Here is a 19,203-nt window from a genome sequence, read left to right as displayed (position 1 = left end):
TCACCTCGCCGTGCGTCTTCATGGTGCTCCAGGTGTGCTGTGTGTCTAGGGGCACCTGTTAGACGGAGGGACCCCGCCATTAGGTGGCAGCGCTGAAGTCACTTATGAACCAGCAACAGAAAAATGCAACTAAAATGGGCCCAGACACGAAGCTCAAATAGGAAGTTGCGCAGAATCTAGAATCACGTATCTCTTTTAATTAGAACCCGTTGCGTCTGTCTTAACATAGGCATGTTCGAAGGGATAGAACCGTGAACACGTGCGGAGTGTGCACGTCCCCGTTTTTGTTTCCCGAGCGCCGCTCTCGAGACCGTGCTGCCTCTGTGGTTGGGAATTTACATGTACTCATTAATATTTAGGTACTGAGAGTGGGATTAGCACTTTAGAAATAAATATCATACGTCCGGTACTTTCTTGCCCTTGCAGTGACGTTAGAGCGACACGGAGCCTGTGAAGATGTCTGGTTTGCTCCCGGTTCGCATGACAGCGGGGGTGGGATCATGTGTCTTTCAATAGCCTGGTCCCTACCGTGAAAGTGTGAGTGCCGTAGGCTCAAAACGTAATAACCCTGAGGTTTTAAAGTGATCCTGAGGAAGACCCCATCCTGCGCAAGCCTTAGGGCCCCAGATAAATGGGACAGGACTGTTGGTACAGTAGAACAGGAGAACACGAGGGACCCGGGTGACCGTCTTGCTGGTGAGCTGGAATTGGGTACCGTGGCAGGAAGTTGTGTAATCCAAGAACTGAAAGCCCCGCGGAGCCAACGCAAACACTAAAATAATTCATTTTTACAGCTCAAGGAGATGCATTCTTCCTTTTGAGATTTTCCTCTTTGAGAATGAGAAAAAGAAAAAAAAAAGGCAGACAAAGGCATTTCGAATTTGGTGGGTCTTTTTGTATTAAGAGCCCGTTGTATACACACACTCCTCCACTGAATGTTGATTTATGTAGATGTTGACTCACAAGTTTAAACCAGAGTCCCCAAACAGTATTTGTTTTTAGATGAATAGTTCACTTATTTTCTCTGCATGAGTTTTTCTCCTCTGAAGCACTGGCCTTTCAAATTAAATAAATATAATGTTTCAAAAGGATGTAGGCATGAATATTCATAAAGACCAAAACAGTGAACATAAATAAAAGCACTTTTATATAACATCTAAATTTTTTTTTATGAGGACCTTACTTTGTGGAAATTTTTTTTTGCACTTCTAAGAGGATATTCGAAGTGATTTTCCAGGACACTGTTTCTTCTACATGGTCTACCTGTTTCCACATAGTTTCGTACGTATTTCCCTTTACATACGTAGAAATCAGGTGGCTCTGGCTTACGGCACAATCCATTCACCATAGATTCAGCCTCGTATGGTGTTGAGCCTTCAGTAAAATATCTAAACAACTAGAGGAATGTCAAAAAATAAAGCAAAATAAAATCAGAGTTAAGTACCCGGGAAAACATGGCTTGTTCATACGCAGAGTAGGGCCGAATATTCTTAGGTGTTTCTATAGATGTGCCTGTGATTTAAAGGTTAAGAACACATGAGGCGCCTGGGTGGCTCAGGTGGTTAAGCGTCTAACTGTTGATTTCAGCTCAGGTCACGTTCTCACGTTTCTTGGGTTCGAGCCCCGCTTCGGGCTCTGTGCTGACAGCGTGGAGCCTGCTTGGGATTTTCATTCTCTCTCTCTACTCTTCCTCCTCCCTCCCCCCCTTCTCTCTCTCAAAATAAATAAAGTTAAAAGAAAAAACACATGGAAACCTTGTGTGATTATTTGCTGGGAACCCAGGCAGTGAAGATCTCCTCATCCCACTGCCTCCAGGGATGGAGGTAAGAGTGGAAGAACTGAAAGAAAAAGATAAACACAAATTAAGGCTGTGGTTATTTTTGCCCGAACAGCTCGTTTGAAAGGAGCCGGCGTGCCGTCATATTTGATTGATTAACTCAGTTTCGGGGTTGTCAGGGTATCTTATTTTAAGTGATCCCTGGGATTACTGACAGAAGGCAGAAGGCACAGAAGTCTGTTTTACAGCACTGGCTACCTCGGCCTGTGACTGTCTTTGAACTTGACCGCGGAATAAATGCTGAGTTAATGGCAGCGTACTGTATAATCTAAATGTGAACGGTAATGAGAGTGAAGTTAGTATTATCTGAACGGTAATGCCGGATGGGAAGTTCTTCACACGGAGGGTGGGATTATAGCACTCAGGTTCGCTCAAAGAAGGGGCCGCTGAGAGATGACCGTGTCCTTGGAGTCACTTGTGAAAATCTAAGGTCAGAAAGGAGAAAGCTGTTTATCACATTCAGAAAAAAAAAGTAATAATTAAAAAAAAACCCCACCAAAGAACATATTATTTTCTCCTAATCATGTAAGTAGAAAAAAAATCAGTGGATGTATTCTAACAAACATTTTGCCTGATTGCTTCCAAATGAACTTGCTGGTTTTTTTCTTTGCATTTGATGAGAGAAATAATTTTTACAAAAAGGGACTCCGGTGTTGGAACAAGCTGTTTTGAGTGGGGCAGATGGATTCTGAAGGTTCTTTTTATTTTGAATAACACGTGCTCCATTAACCTTCAGGGATTATGGCGGAATAATGTTTTTTGTTTTTAGCTTTAGCAGAAGATTATGGCTTGTTTTTATGCTGCTTTAGGACTTTGGGCAAAATACTTAACCCTTCAGCACCTTGATTTTCCTAGTTGTAAAATAAGAAAATACTGGTGAATAAATCTTGTCATGTGTATTGAGCTAGGCAACATATCCATTTCAGGTTGGATGATGATCTTTCTGTCTACTCAGAGATATTTCTGGCAAACATCCCCACTTTTTCTCATTTCTTCTGCTCTTTCTAAAGACTTTATCACACAGTTTGAGAACCTTGTGGAACCTGAGCATTTTGGTGAATGGCTTAGAAGCCATACTTACCAATTATTCTGCCACGAGTTATCATTTTGCTGAAACGGCCACAACTCCTGGGAGTCCCAAAGGAAATGACCTGTATCTTAGGTTTTCATTACCGCAGCAAATCACTTCTGATGGCGGATGGCTACGTTAGGTTTCTGCTCGGAATGCTCAATAGCAAGCGACCTCTAAATCTAAGTGGCTTATAGAATAATGGCATATTTCCTGTTTCATCCTAACCAGTCTGTGGGTTGGCTGACTTTGTCTGGACCCTACCGGGCCAAACAGGATAGATTCTAGACTTTGAGTTGGGGCCAGATCCTGCTCCGTATGTCTTCAGTCCAGACCCATTTGAGAGATGAGTCCTTCTGGACCATGGCCTCCTCATTGTGGAAGACCAAAACACCAAGGGGGCTGGCATAAATGTAAATTGAGGCTTCCTAGAAAGTGGCAGGCTGTCGGCCCCTATTCTGTTGCTTGAAGGAAGTCACATGGCCAAGTCCAAAGTCAATCAGATGAGGATGTATACCGCCGCTGATTTCCATGGCCAGGTCAAGGAGAGAGGAAGAATTGTGGACAGATACTGTATTCTGCCACCTCTGGTATGTTAGGAAACCCTGTCTAACTGAGGAGCATTCAGGAATGCTTTGTGTTCTCATTTTTGTCTTGGCCAGGTAATCATTATCCAAAACAAATCTTTAAAAAATGTGAATAGATGCTCTGGGAAAGGGGAATGTAAGGGGAAACACTACACTATTTTTTTTAGGCCCAAGGAGCACAGCTTAGATGCTTTCACAATGAAGACGGTAGCCCACATTCATGCGTGGTGGTTTGCTAATTGCTGGTGGGAAGTTGACCGATTTTTCACTCTAAACTCACCAGAGTTACAGACGGACTCTGCCGTCACTATGTGACTATGAGGTGGGGAAGGAGGTTAGGGAAGTGAATGGATACGTTTGGAAATTGGCCTTCATTCCAAGCCATTTCAAGTGTCTTCTCTGTCATAGCTAATAAAATGCCTTATATAGTGTGCAGTTCAAAAAAATGCTAGGGGATACATGAATACGAATGATGAGTGAAGAGGTGAAAATGGCACACAGAGATGGGCGGATACCCAGAACCAGACCAGGAGTCAGGAGGAAGAGAAGGAAACCACGTCAGGGTTCCCAACAGACGGAGGGCTGGGCGGACAGTCAGCTGCCTTTGTTCCCTGAGGAGGTAGGGGTTTTTACATCCTACTGTTCTTTTTTTCAAGCTTTTTAAAATTTATGATCTCCCTCCTACTTCCTTTAAATGAAAAGAGGCACAGTGGGAGCTACTGTTTCTCCTCTGGTTCCATCGGTCTCCCTGACTCTGAATAACATTTCAGAGGAATTTGAGAGGTACGCAGTGATTCATGATTTCATCATTACTCTCTGCAGCCCCAGCGCTGTCAAAGAACATAGTCTTTTGCCTCATAACATAGGCATTTGAAGAAATGTTTTCGTATTTTATCCTGATGGGGTTGATACTTGGGAAATCTTGGCTGAAGCTAACTGTGGAGGAGGGAGAAACGCTTTTCTATTATTAAGTCATCAAGGTGTCCCCAAGTTTTATTCTGAGTTATGGCCATAAAGGAGGTTTGGGAATAGTATAAAGTTCATTTCCTAGGATTTCTAAGCATGTTTTTCATGGTAAGAAAGATGGGGTTCTACTTGAACTTTTCAAGGGCTGACTGAGAGATACTCTCCAATGACTCTGGGACAACTCCGTTTTCTCCTGTGACATGAGGGCTTCCCGTCAGCAGAGTGGAGTAGGGACCACACAGAGGAAGGTGTGTGATGTGGATCTGGGCCTTTTTGCTTGTTTAGTGGAAGTGACACTGGAAATAAATATATGTATTTTTTAAATCCTGGTCTTCGTTTGAAAATCAAATTGGTATCTGTCTTTCTCTGATTTACTTCACTCAGCATAATACCCTCCAGTTCCATCCACGTTGCTGCAAAAGGCCAGATTTCATTCTTTCTCATTGCCAAGTAGTATCCCATTGTGTATGGAAACCACATCTTCTTTACCCATTCGTCAGTCGATGCACATTTAGGCTCTTTCCATAATTTGGCTATTGTTGAAAGTGCTGCTATAGACGTTGGGGTACAAGTGCCCCTCTGCATCAGCACTCCTGGATCCCTTGGGTAAATTCCTAGCAGTGCTATTGCTGGGTCGTAGGGTAGTTCTATTTTTAATTTTTTGAGGAACCTCCACACTGTATTTTCACTCATATGTGGATCTTGAGAAACTTAACAGAAGACCATGAGGGAGGGGAAGGGGGGGGGAAAGTTACAAACAGAGAGGGAGGGAGGCAAACCATAAGAGACTCTTAAGTACGGAGTACAAACTGAGGGTGGATGGGGGGCTGGGGGAGGGGAAACTGGGGGATGGGCACTGAGGAGGGCACTTGGGATGAGCACTGGGTGTTATGGAAACCAATTTGACAATTAATTCTATTAAAAAAAATAAAATTGGCATGGAGGACTCAAGAAATAAAATCTGGTAACCAGGTCAAAGAAAAGAAATTATTCATCGCGGTTCACTGATTTGTTGATTAACTCAGTAGGTGTTTAGCACCAGACTTTGACCATACATTTCCCTTGTCCCGTGGGTCTTTCTGGTTTGAATATTGCAAATTCCCTGCAGCGATGGCCACCAGAGGACGAGTGACTGACCATTGAACCCAATGACAGCCTTTCATGGATCAGCGTGGGTCCCACGCACATCACCCCGGAACAGGATTACAGTAGAGCGTCAAATCCATCCACACAGGGCGGGGCCCAAGAGCATCTATTTCTGACAAGCTCCCGGGTGAGCTGGGGCCCAGGTGCCAGGCGTACCCGTGGTGTACCAGGCGTATGAGCTCCACAACGGAAAGGACAGTTCAAGGTCATTGTTGGTCCAGGGAGCACCGAGAAATGCCGAGGAAGCCTGTGTCCCCTGTGCCGCATGGACCGTGAGCCCACATATCCACCCAGCCAGAGGTCATCAGACACTTACAGGATTGACAGTGGGAAGTGGGTTTCGTTTTCGTTACTTGCGCTGAAGTGGTTTCAATTATTTACAGCTTGTGTGGGTCTTTTAATGAAGAGTATGTGCCCGTGATGTCTGCTAGTCTCCCGTATCTTTGTCACCCATCAGGGCTTGAGGTGAGCTGGGCTGAAAACCAGAGGCGTCCAGCGACCCGCCAGGTGGCGGTGGGATTGATGCACGTCTGGGGAGTGCCCTTGGGTTAACACCTCCCCGAGCACACGCCTCTCGTCGTTGGTCAGCTGCCTCGGGCTTCCCTGCTCGCAGCTTTCGTGCGTCGCTGCACCCGCCGTGTTGCATCCCTTCCTTCTGCAAGTATCTGCGGAGGTCTTTTATGTGACGGGTCTTGTGCTCAGGTGCAGGGAAGCACCCATACGCAGCCCTTGTCCCTGTGAGCCTGCATTTACATGGGGGAGACGGAAAAGAAGGATTAGAAAACTATCAAAGTAAACGCTCCGATTCCAATAATGATACGAAGAACTGAAAGCGAGGTGATTCGCTAGGGCATGAATGGGGAGATATTGTCAGCAGGGGGATCAGTGGATTCTCTCTGGGGAGGTGGTGTTTGAGGTGGGGAGCTGTGAATGACAGGAAGAAGCCAGCCAAGGGAGGGTGGAGGAAGAACACTAGGGGCAGAAGAACAGAACGTGCAAAGGCCCTGAGGTTCAGGGACCAGCGAGAAGGCCAGTATGGAGGGACTGTGGATGTGGGTGATGGGAGTTGGTGAGAGAGGAGATTGGAGGTGTCAGTCAGGCCAGAACATGAGGAACCCTCGCTGGCATGGATGAGGACTTTGCGTGTTTTATATCCTCGGTGTTACAGAAAGCCAGTGGCGGGATATACACCGAGAGGGAGTGGCGTGGCCGGTCTTAACGTGTTAAAAGGTCACTTTGATTACCGTGACATGTTACCTGATGGCTCCATCATAGCCCAGGAGTATCATTCCTGTTTTGTGGGGAAGACACTTAAGGTCTGATTTCGTAGCAACTTGGACGCGTGTGATACTGAGTTGCTGCTTAATCACCATACTGTGCTTTCAATTCCCCGAACTTCTAACTGCAAGTTCGTACCCTTTGCAGATTTCCCCACGGACCTGCCATCCTAACCACTGTTCTACTCTTCCTACGAGGGTGGCTTTTTTCAGATTTTAGATTCTACATCTATGTGGTGCCCTACGTATCAGTAAATCATCAGTGCCCTTCTCTTTCGGACTTATCTCACTTAGCATGATGCCTTCAGGGTCCATCCGTGTTGTTGCAAAGGGCGGGGTTTCTTTCCTTCTCATGACTGAAAAATACGCCACTGTGTGTATGTATCTCTTATCTTCATGCATGTATCTACTGATGGACGCTCAGATTGTTCCGTCTCTTGGTGTCGTGAATAACGCTGCGTCAAACTCGGGAGTTTTCAACATCCTGTTTTCATTTCATTTGGATATGTACCTAGAAGTGGTAACTGTATTGCAGTATGTGAAAGTATCGTGTTGTACACCTTAAGCACACACATCATATGTAAATTGTATCTCAATTTTAAAAGAAACCCTTGAACTTCTGGGTGGGAAATTCATTCTAGAGGGCACTAGTGTAGGCGGATGCTTTTGCAAGAATCCAGAGGTGATCGTATGAGTTGGACTAGAGGTGTAGCCCCAGGTGGAAAGGGGTAGGTGGATTCAGGATGTCTTCTAAGGATCAAGAGAACGAGGAAGAGAAAATTATTAACAATAGTTCCTAGGTTGGGGACTAGAAGTTTCATTAAGTGAGATGGGAGAGAATGTGAGGACAAAAGTTGGAGGTTGGAGGGTTCAAGTCTGTGTAATGAGAATTGCTCCCCCGTACTTGAGCAACTCTTCTGATGATCTAGAGTCTCTGTAATGCTTTCCTGTAAATAGTATTAATGACGATTTGGCTGTTGTGTTTGTGTAATCTACTGTGGTGCATAAGCATGAAATTCAGAATTAGATCTTAGGACTGAGACAGTGTGCTCAGCCTATAGACCCGTGTAAAGTCTTGTGAGCCTCTGGGAAGCCAGAGTGGTTGAAAAGAGAATGGAACCTGAGAAAGTTCCAGAAGCATCTGGAAGCATCCATGACATTAATTGTGTTGAATTCAACCTCAGTCAGAGATCTAGACTTCCTCTGTGGAGCAGACCGTCCTTCCCTTGACTCGTACTTGTGGGAAAGCCTGTGTCTCTAAGCAGAGGAGAGGTGGCTTCTTAACTGATACCAGAGCTGAGGTTTGATGGGATTTTAGTGGGGTGGCATATGTGGATTCCCCAAAGTCTGTATATGGATACACATGCACACACACAGGGATTACATATATGAACATATATGTATATGTGTATATGTGTATAATATACATGTGTTTCTCTGTATGTGTATATGCACACACATATAGAGATATAGATACAGATGTGCAAGTGCATACCCTCCCTACTGGGAGGACCTGGGAAAGAAAAAGGGGAAAGGGGAAGAAGATAAACCTAAAAAGAGTAATCATAAAGAGACTCACAGAAGCCTGACATACACTGATGTCTTAGCATTAAACATTGGTATGACTGAGGGCCCCCAATTAAAGAAAAGGCTGTTTGCACAGTTGTGATATTTGTACTAAGAAATGGAACAGTGACTCCAGTCCTTGTAGAAAGTATGATCGATAACAGAAAAGAAAATACTAATCTAGATGAAAAGGTAAGTATCATTTTGCATCTCAACAAAAGAGCAAAGGGGGAGAGAGGCAGACCAAGAAACAGACTCTTAACTGCAGAGAACAAACCCATGGTTACCAGAGGGGAGGTGGGCGGCAGGGGTGGGGGGAGGTGGGTGAGACAGGTGGGGGGAATTAAGGAGCGCACTCGTCGTGACGAGCACCGGGTGTTGTATGGAATGTTGAATCACTAAATTCTATACCTAAGACTGATAGTAGACTGCATGTTAACTCTACTGGAATTGAAACAAAAACTTAAGAGGAAAGTTAAAGCACACTTCTGGCTAAATATCTTGCTAGCTGTTTCCAGACAAAAATGTAAATTCTCCTAAATAGTGGCATAGATATTCTCAAAGCCAGCAATCCTTTGAGGTGGAAGGGTACCATTCAGAAAGAAAAGTTTTGTTCATATTTAGAATTTACTTCCAGAATGCTCAGTTAGAGCGATACAGTCAAGAATTCCCTCTTTCCCTTGGGAAATTTTGCGAAACTTTGGCATTTGTAGTCGTATTCTAAAACAACAAGCGACCGCATTAAAAGAACTACAATTCATGCTCCAGTCAAGCAGGTATAATTCCTATGGCTTTTAGTGAAATCTCTGTCTTTGAAAATTAAGCTAGTACTTTCAGCACTGTGCTATTTTTGATTTCTCCGAGATTTGTGGGAGAGAACAATTCGAGGAGCTCGTCTTCTGATTATAAAATACGTATGTTCACTGGGATGGTATTTCTCTTGGCACTATTAGCATAAAAGAGTAGAAAATGTTTCTCAGATGGTGTATCCTCAACAGAACCATGGCGATTTACATAAGTAATCCTGATTATCTTCCTGATCGTGCTTGCTTGTGTGTGCTCGGGGAAGTGGGGTTAGACAGCAGAGCTGCGTGAGGACAGTAACGCTGGGGTACCATTTGGATGGAAAAACTGGAAGCTCCATCTTTGAAGCTACTGTTGACACGTCTGGGAACGTTCTCCTTGCCATTGAACTCTGAAACAAATGTGGAACCACACTCTGAAAATCCACGGACTTTGCACCAGGGACCTGGGTAGTCAAAGACCAGATCTATGTAGAGTCAGGTTAGGACCATTTCTGTGTCTTTCTAACCGTTGCTTAAGTGGTACCTCAGCTCTTCTCCATGTTTGCAACAATTTTTCCGTTTAAAAAAGTAAAAAAAAAAACCACATGTGTATGAAATGATTTGTGATTCATTCATAAACCGTAAATAACTGTGAAGTTTATTCTTTATCCTCCACGTGGAAATGGCGTATGAGAGGTAAAATGGAGGGAAAGGAGTTGAAATCGAAAGTCTGGTCTGATCTACGGCATGATCTTGATACTATGGTTTGAACTGTGTCTCCCAAAAGAGCAGAGATGCTTGAAAGCGTAACAGTGAGCAGAGACCCGAGTGCAGAGAGGAAGCCAGGCAGGGGAGGCATGGGCAGAGCACCCAGGAATGAGCATTCTGGGCAGACCCCAGAAACAGCCCTGGAGGCCGGATGGAGGGAAGGAGTGAGTGGGTGGAGTAAAGGGGAGGTGGCCCCAGGAGGCCACATCTGGGGACTGGTGGCCATTGGCAGGACCTGTACTCTGAGTGAGATGGGGGCAGCTGGAGAGTGTGGGTGGAGAGATGATAAGTTTGTCCTTGAAGTGGCTCTAGAAAGAGGTGAAAAGCCAGTCTGGGGAGTCTTGACCTCCAGCCCATGTAGTTTCCACTTGTCTTCTGTGACCATGAAGGCCCTTGAAGAGAAGAGTTCTGAGCACAGGGGTTAGCCAGAGGAAAGGTTCATCCAAGGAAGGAACCAGCTGGACCTGTGTCTTCAGCATCACGAATCTAGCAGCTGTATGTTGGCTGGATTAGGGAAAGGAGAATGTTGGAGAAAGGGAGATCCATGAGAATATTACCACAGCAGTTGGATAAGGGGCGCCTGACTTGCCATGAATGATCAGCAGTAAGGAAATGCTAGTGCAAGGAAAATCTGGTGCATCCGTTACTGTGGAATATTTTGTAATTGGTAAAAAGTAAATCATATATTCACATCTCCAGACTTGGAAAGACGCCCATGATGTATAATTCAGTGCTAAAAGCAAATTGCAGAGTAATGCATATAAAGGAATCTAATCTATCCATCAGTAAAACTCGTGTGTGTGTGTGTGTGTGTGTGTGTTGTATGAGCTTGGTGTCAGTCAGGACCACCCAAGCTGTGCTTGGGGTCTCAGGGGCTTATTGCCACAAAGGATTATGGCAGGTTCAAATGAACACAGCTCCGTGTGGGTCAGCTGAGGGAATCTGCCCCTCACTTGACACGAAGCTTGGGAGGAGGTCCAACATCATGTTTCCATGATTGCCAGGGAGGGGAGGGGGCTTGGTAAGTTGTGCAGTAATTTCTACCCAAAAGATAACATATGTCTTCTTCCCACACTTTATTTGTCAAAGCAAGTCATATGGCTTCCTCTGACTTAAAAGAAAATGCTCACTGCATTGGTACTATGTTCCCAGAAGGAAGGGAGTTAGAAATATTTGGTGATGAGTCCTAATGATTACCAGAAGCATGGAGAATGGGGTGGGACAGGCAAAAACGAGGAAGGATATGCACTCTGGCTCCCTTGTCGGGGGATGGGGAGGAGGAAGAGAAAAGTATGGAAGCGTATTTAACAGATGGGAAGGTCATGAGCCTCGTGGAAGTAAGGGTGGAGAAGCGCAGACAAACAGATGCGAGACTCTGGGGTCCTAAAGTAAGAAGACATTGTTTTCGAGTGTGGACGTGAAGAATTGTCAACGGCGAGGCTTACAAGTTTGCACCTGGGTTGTTGGGGACAAAGGCATCGTGGGCAGGATTGCGTTACCCTGCGAGAGGAATAGGTTTAAGAACATAACAAAGAAGCTCTTAACTTGGTTGGAAACTTCCAGCGCTTGAGGTTCAGGTAGCCCAGAGAGAAAGATGTGGATGTCTCACAAAAGGCAAATGGCGGCCTAAGTTAAGGGAAACACTTCAGTCGGGTGTTTGGGGGAGGAGTTCTACCTCTTCCAATGTCACGCTGATCCAGGGGTCTGTGCAGGGTCTCAGCAGTCACACCGGTGGCTCCCCTTTCTTCAGCCTCCGGACAGAGACACAGTCAGGGAGGGTCTCAGTCATGGAAATGTCCCCATGGGAACACGGAAACCCAAGTGCTTGCATTCGCCTTTTTGGAGCTTTTAACCCACACGTTCTTTAGATGTGCCAAATCCATTTTGGTTTTACATATGGCCCTAGTTGCAGTTGCTTTGGAAAGAAGGCTAAAAGGAAAAATAGAGCCCTCTGGAAGCAATAAGAAGTGAAGACTGTTCCCTATGTGGGGCTTGCAGCCACACTTGACTTTCTTCTTCCTCGTCCAGCCTGTGGAAGGCTCTCTGGGCACCTCGTGCTGTTCCTGAAATGCTGCCACTAAAATTCAAAACTTGATTTAATACAGCTTGCTTAATTGACCTTTAAAAAAAATTCATTTTGTCATCTAAAAATGAACACTTAACAGGAGTAATTGTATTTGGAAAACAGAATGTCTATTCTCCATTTGGTTAATGCAGATAAGCTTTCCGTGTGCTTCCTTTTCAAAGCTCAAAATGTCTGCTGAACTGTAAAATAATTGAAATAATGTTAGAGTTTTAAAGCTGTCCAAAATTAAGCTGTTCAAAAGTTACGGTAATTTCAAAGAACTGCAGGTTTTTGCATTAGAGGAAAACTGTAGTTGTTTAAGAGAGGCTCTTTTTTGTAATTGTCAATTCTAATACTTGAAATAACCATTTTTTAATGTTTCTTTTTGAGAGAGAGAGAGAGAGAGAGAGAGAGAAAGCAAGCAAGTGTGAGCAGGGGAGGGGGCAGAGAGAGGGAGAGAGAGAAGCCCAAGCAGGTACTGCACTGCAGCACAGAGCCCAATGCAGGGGCTCAAACCCAAGAACTGTGAGATCATGACTTGAGCTAAAGTCCAACACTCAACTGACTGAGCCACCCAGGTGCCCCTGAAAATAATCATTTAATACCTCTTGTAGGAAATAGGATTTTCATTAATGCCGTGTGTAGAAATAACAGTGTCTGGATTAAAAATATTTCCTGTAAATTTGTAGTAGAGATTCCAAAGTAAATTTAATTTTCTCAATAAGCCATGACCATGCACAATTATCTATCTATTTACTTTTGAGAGAGAGAGAGTGAGCATGGGGGAGGGACACACACACACACACACACACACAGAGAGCGAGAGCGAGAGAGAGAGAGAGAGAGAGAGAGAGAGAGAGAGAGAGAGAGAGAATCTCAAGCAGGCTCTGCGTGTCAGTACAGAGCCTGACATGGGGCTCAAACTCCTGAACTGTGAGATCATGACCTGAGCCAAAGTCAAGAGTTAGACGCTTAACCGACTGAGTCACCCGAGCTCCCCTCTAACTGACAATTTTGTTAAATGTTCATTGTTGTGTGTTACCATTTATCATAAACCACCAGTCTGTAAACACAAACTGAAAGTTAAGCGTATAGAAATGAAGGAAATATGAACAAATCTTGAAACATTAGCAATTTCGTAATGATCATTAAAAATCGGTCCTACTTACTGAAAGAGTTCAGCATATGAGCCAAGATGTCGGGCACTTCCTGTGATTGTCTTAGCAGGAGGGGAAAGAGCTGCTGTCTTTCCACGTCAGACTTGCAAGAATGTCTTGTGTGCACGTGTGTCTTCTGTTAGACCTTCAGCTTCATGGGATTTCTATCAGGGGAAAGATTTCTATCAGGGGAAAGATTTCTATCAGGGGAAAAATCCCATGAATCCCAGCTTCATGGGATTCCTATCAGGGGAAAGTTTGTCTTGGTCAAGCTCTTTACCAAGAACATGTAGAAGAATTAAACCCGTGGATTGCTATTTGGGCTTTGACACTGACTGGTTGGGAGATATTGGCCAAGTTTCCCATTTCTCTGGGTCAGTGATACCCCTTTTAGAAAGCAGGATGCAACTGTTGAAGAGTGGAGAAGGCACTTGTACACTGAGTGCTCCTTAAATGCATGTGCTGGTTCTTGGCAGTTTTGAAATCTGATTTGGGGCTCTAAGAAATCACTCTGTATATTCTCTTCTTGGGAAGTGGAGGCAGGGGACTGCCCCAGTCTGCTTGGGTCGATTGGCACCTAGCTCAGAAAGGTCCCTCCGAAGAACGCCTGGTTTCTTTCCATCAATACTAGGTGTTTTGGTACATAAACTGTCTAAAATATTTTTTTCCCATTCCATATATGGAATAGAAAGTGTAGAATGCTGTATAATAATACATGAATGAAAAGCATCTTCACAGTCTTTTTTTAATTTTTTTAACGTTTATTTATTTTTGAGACAGAGAGAGACAGAGCATGAACGGGGGAGGGGCAGAGAGAGAGGGAGACACCTAATCGGAAGCAGGCTCCAGGCTCTGAGCCCAGAGCCCGACGCAGGTCTCGAACTCATGGACCGCCAGATCCTGACTTGAGTTGAAGTCGGACGCTTAACTGACTGAGCCACCCAGGCGCCCCTTCACAGTCTTTTTAAAGAGGTAAAATAAAAAAGTATTTACCAGCAAAATAGTATGGCCATGGTGATCCTTTTGCCCATATGTTTTGGCCTGAAGTCCATTATGACTAGACTGAATTAGGAGGAGTGGGCATAGAACAGATGGGCCATACCCAACCAAAGCTCCCTAAGGGGGATTCCTGGATTCGTTTTCACACTCCTGGTAGGATTCTTCTTGGCTGTTATTCTGAGACGCTTGAACTTGCAGGATCTTAGAGAAGATGACCCAGGGACTTCACCCAGTGTCTCTCTGGAGTGGGGCTGGGTACCCCTTCTCTCCGGATACATCAGCTGTGAAGTGACGGCTGATACACGTGACTTTCAAGTGCCTGAGAGCCAGGATTCTGCATCTGTCCTCCACCTCCAGAACCTCAGAGAAGCTTCATACGTGCTTGTCCAATGAGCAGGTGTTTGGGAGAAAAGGAAGGGGCATGTTTGAGAGGTCCAAATTTCTTTTTAGGTTGCGGCCCTGATCTTCCATATGCCCTTTTGTCTGTGATGCTTGTACCCATGGGGCTTATACCGCAGACCCCTGGACAGTGAAATGGTGACCATTACTTTTTGATCATGACCTGTGGTGCGGCTCCCCTTGTTCGTGCAGGAAGGGGGCCCAGTGTCCTTGAAGCCCTTGCTGTCTTCAGACCCACCGTGAGCAGCGCCTGGTGCCCAGGTCCTTCTCGCCAACACACATCCGGACTCCCCGCAGAAGAGCTGGCATGGTGTCTCCCTGCCTTTCCAGCTGTGCTGGGGTTTGGGGTTCCTTATGCAACACGGGTCACTCTGCACGCGGGACGCGCTCTTTCCTTGCTTCGCTTCCCTTTTGTTCTTGAGTGAAGAGCTGTGGGGCGGAGCTCTCCTGATGCCGCTCTTCTGCTTCCCTGACCTTGGCTCTTTCCCCACTTGATTGATCACCTTTTCACCCCCCTCAGTGTTCTTCTGTCTCTGCTGCTTTTTTGACGAAAACAGCCTGTTCTGTTACCTACTAAGCCATTCCCTTTTCCATTCCGAATCTTTCTGTAAGCTCTCCTGTGGCTTTTCTTTCTCACTGAGGTGACGTTCACATAACATCAATTCGCCATTTTAAAAGGAAGCATTTGGTGGCATTTAGTACATTCACGGGGTTCTGCCACCATCGCCTCCATCCCGTCCCAGGAAGTCTGTCGTCACCCCAAAAGGGACCTCTGCGCCTACCAGGTGGTGACTTCCCCTACCCCCTTTTCCAGCCCCTGGTAGCCACCAGTTTGCTGCCCGTCTCTGTTCATTTATCTATTCTAGATAGTCCGTACAAATGGAACCTTACAGTATGTGGGCTTTTGCCTTAGCTGCGTTCTCTTAGCGTAATGCTCTCGGGGTTCATCTGTGTTAAAACATGTTATCTCAGTACGTCATTGCTTTTTCTGGCCGACTAGTATCCCATTGCATGGATGTGCCACAGGCCGGGTATCCGTTCATCCGCTGGTGGACATTTGTGTGGTTTCCGCCTTTTGCCTGTTGTGAATCGTGCTATTGCAAACACGTGTGTGCATGTATCTGTTTGAATGCCCGTTTTCAGTTCTTTAAGATACGTACTTAAGAACGGGATCACTGGGTCCTAAGGTGGTTCTGGGCTTAACTTTTGGAGAACCTGCCAAGTGGTTTTGATAACAGCTGAGCCACCTCTGAGCCGTTTCAATTTGTTACACGTCCACACCACTCGATCCTCTGGGGTCAGCTCCCCCAGATGAAACCCGACCGCCCTCCAGGGATCTCCCGACACAGTTGGAGACATAGCTCAGGAATCCAGATGTGTGTTTGGAAGCACAGATACTAAACCCGAGGAGTTGGGGACGGGCTTGCATCCAGATCCAGAGAGTGCTCAGAGTTACCTAATGTCTGCAGTAGTTTGGGGATGAAAGTTGGAAATCTTCAAATCTTGCAAAAGAATGATTTTTTTCTTCCCCCTCACAAGAGTTAGTCCTTTATTGTAATCCATTGGGTTTGTTTGAATGTGCTGTCTTATTTTCTCATAATACTACTCTCTAAATGGGTGCGGTTCGGGGCGCCTGGGTGGCTCAGTCGGTTAGGCGTCTGACTTCGGCTCAGGTCCCGATCTCGCGGTTCGTGGGTCCGAGCCCCGCGTCGGGCTCTGTGCTGACAGCTCAGAGCCTGAAAGCTGCTTCGGAGTCTGTGTCTCCCTCTCTCTGTGCCCCTCCCCAACTTGTGCTTAGTCTCTCTCTGTCTCTTTCAAAAATAAGTAAATATTAAAGAAGAAAAACACAAAACTACACGGGTGCAGTCCGCGGCGTCTTGTGCAGCCTTTCGTGGGCAAGGGAGAGAAGCACTGGGGAGGGGCGCTCTTGCTGACTCTCCCTGTTCTTCTCCCGTAGGTGTCCTTCTTCCTCTTCATTATCTTCGTGGTATACACCATGCTCCCCTTCAACATGCGAGACGCCATCATCGCCAGCGTGCTCACGGCCTCCTCCCACACCGTCGTGCTGAGCATCTGCCTGTCTGCAACGCCCGGGGCCAAGGAGCACCTGGTCTGGCAGGTGGGTGACCAGTGCCCCCCACCCCCACCTCTGGGTGCCAGGGGTGCCGTGCACCTGTTCGGGGTGCGACTGGGGTACCCGGCAGGTGCCCAAGGTGGCTCTGTGTTGCTAGTGGGGAGCCCGCCACACCCCACCTCCAGCAGCGGCATCAGCACTTAGCAGTCAGCAACAGCAAACGTTGCGGACGGCCGCTCCACGTTGCTGGTTGCTGGATGGTCGTATGACTGTGGATGTTTCAAAGCTGTTCTTACTATGCATTGGAATTCAGCACCCTGTTTTTAGAGTGAAAATAACTTACACAGTTAAATTCATAATTCTCCCCCACCTTCATATCCGATAAAGCCCTCTCTTTACAGAGGGGGAAAGATCTCCATTTCCTGATCTTCTGGAAGGTCCGTGGGCATTAAAAAAAAATAATAATAAATCTTTCAAATGCTACGACAGCAAATTTAGCTTTGCTAGTAAGTGGGGTTTCGAAGAAGCCGTTGTGTTTAATTAGTTAAAAGCATTTGAAAAGTGACTTGATTTCCTGCTATGCACATCCATAAACATGAGGGTCAGTGGTTTGGAGTTGTCCCTAAATATCTTTTTTTTTACTTGAAACAGGTATGTTCAATTACACTCTGTTAGAATCAAATTTAAGAAATGCAGCCATGGTGTAAAAACGCCGAGGGTGAGAGAACTGGTTAGGAACAGCACTGCCATTGAAAGTGGGGGTTTAGACACGGATCACACGAGCCCTGTGGGGTCTGAGAAACCCGTTTGTCGTTCACCCGGTGGAATGTTTCATTTGGAAACTTGACATAGAGCTGGAGGCTTATCCTTGGGTGTCTGGAAATCCCGCTTAGCTGGAAAGCCTTCTGGGGATCCCTTTTCTCAACATTCCTCTCCTAGAGCTCCTGTGAAGCCCGGCGTTCAGTCGGAGCGGTCTGAAAGACAGCCTTCGCTGGCACGGGGTGAGCGTCAGAACCCTGGCCCCGATTCTGCACGGTGGGCTCCAGGTTCCCGCTGACTGGTTCAGACGTGGAGCAAAGCCACGTGCCCGCACGCATTCCCTGCCACTGGCCCGAGTAGCCGGCACCACCCGAGGCCCAGATGGCGACCCGTCAGTAACGGATCAAAGGAAGGAACGAAGGTGGTGTTTTATGAAAAGAAGAAACAATGCAGCTGCGCCTGGAAGAGGCGGGGGAAATGTTCCTTTTTGTAGGGGCTCTGCCCCAGCTTTTACTTCCTTGCGCCGCATGTCAGAGCCTCCCTTGAAGATATTTATGGATGTGTCTCCTCTCTCCCATAAATTCCATTTTTCCAGTCTCCCTGGAGTGGGGCTTCGGCGGTGGGGGGGGGGGGGGGGTCTGTTTCTGCAGTAGGAATGGGTATGTGATCAGCTGAGCCAGCTGACATTATGACAGTCACTGCGGGAAAGCCCTCATCACACAGACACGGGGGCACTCAAGCCTGTTTTCAGGGCTTACAACACTTTCCTGGTTTTAGGTTACCCTAGAACACATCCGCTGAACATTTCGTACCTATCTCTTTGGCCCCTTCATGAATAAATACAGTGTCTGCTGGGGCAGATGTAATAGAAAAAATATCTTGGAAAGGAGGATTAAGGTACATGCCTGTAAGGATCAAATGGGTTTAAAAAAAAAAGCAGAGGGGGGGGAATAAATTGTTTGTCAAGAATCTGATGTATTCTAGGTCACTACGTACTGTAGTGAGTTTGCTTTTCTTTCAGAGCATTTTTATTTTCTTCTGCAAGTTCAAAAAATTGGGAAAGAATGTAATCTTAAACATTCAGTTACTCAGTTTTCCAAACACACAAAGAAAAACAATTTTTTATCAGTGGACAGCCAGAGATAGGATAATTCTGGAAGAGCAAAAAAGAATACAAGTTTTTCATTCCAAACGATTCCATGTAAGAATAACATTGAAAGGAAGCAGAAGAACAGAACGTCAGTTTTCCTTTTCTTCAGAAGTAATTTCACAATGATTCCGAGGGCAGGGAAAGGCAGGATACGCTGACAGATTGAAAATGGAAGGTCCGTTGGTAAATGTCAAAGTCATGAGGAAAAGAGATTTAAGCACCTTTGGCCACTGCTGGACATGTAACCTACAAATAGCACTGCTTTGTGATGGGAGAAAAACACTTCATTGATAACTGTTGATGAAAAGTGTACATAAATTAGGATGATACACATTAGGTGGTTATACTGCCATGGTATAATTGTTTAACGCAAAATTACTGAAAGGCTGTCGGTTTCATATGAAGAAAGAGGTTTGCTGATGAGTGGTGATCAGTGTCCCCCTACCTTATAAACCGCTGAAGACAGAGTGCGTTTTGTTTAGCGTGGACCTGTACTAATGTTTGTTTGGGGATACCTGGGTGGCTCAGTTGGTTGAGCATCCAGCTCTTGATTTTGGCCCAGGTCATGATGTCATGGTTCATGGGAATGAGCCCTGTGT

At 45.8% G+C, this 19,203-nt stretch overlaps 1 protein-coding gene across 4 annotated transcripts in view; it reads left to right on the top strand.

Moving 5' to 3' along the window:
- ADCY2 (adenylate cyclase 2) overlaps positions 1-19,203 on the top strand; it is a 415,111-nt gene that overhangs the window by 101,000 nt on the left and 294,908 nt on the right. For all 4 annotated transcript variants that reach the window (XR_007154128.1, XM_047867851.1, XM_047867840.1 and 1 more), the window contains exon 3: positions 16,579-16,740. Coding sequence is in view for 3 of the 4 variants with exons in the window: in XM_047867851.1 (XP_047723807.1) it covers positions 16,579-16,740 (162 nt within the window). In the remaining variant the exon portion in view is untranslated. The remainder of the gene's footprint in view (positions 1-16,578; positions 16,741-19,203) is intronic.

This window comes from Prionailurus viverrinus, chromosome A1 (genome assembly GCF_022837055.1).
Source record: "Prionailurus viverrinus isolate Anna chromosome A1, UM_Priviv_1.0, whole genome shotgun sequence".
Lineage (NCBI taxonomy): Eukaryota > Metazoa > Chordata > Mammalia > Carnivora > Felidae > Prionailurus > Prionailurus viverrinus.
Note: the sequence above shows the minus strand (reverse complement) of the source record. Positions and strands in the feature narration are given on the sequence as shown.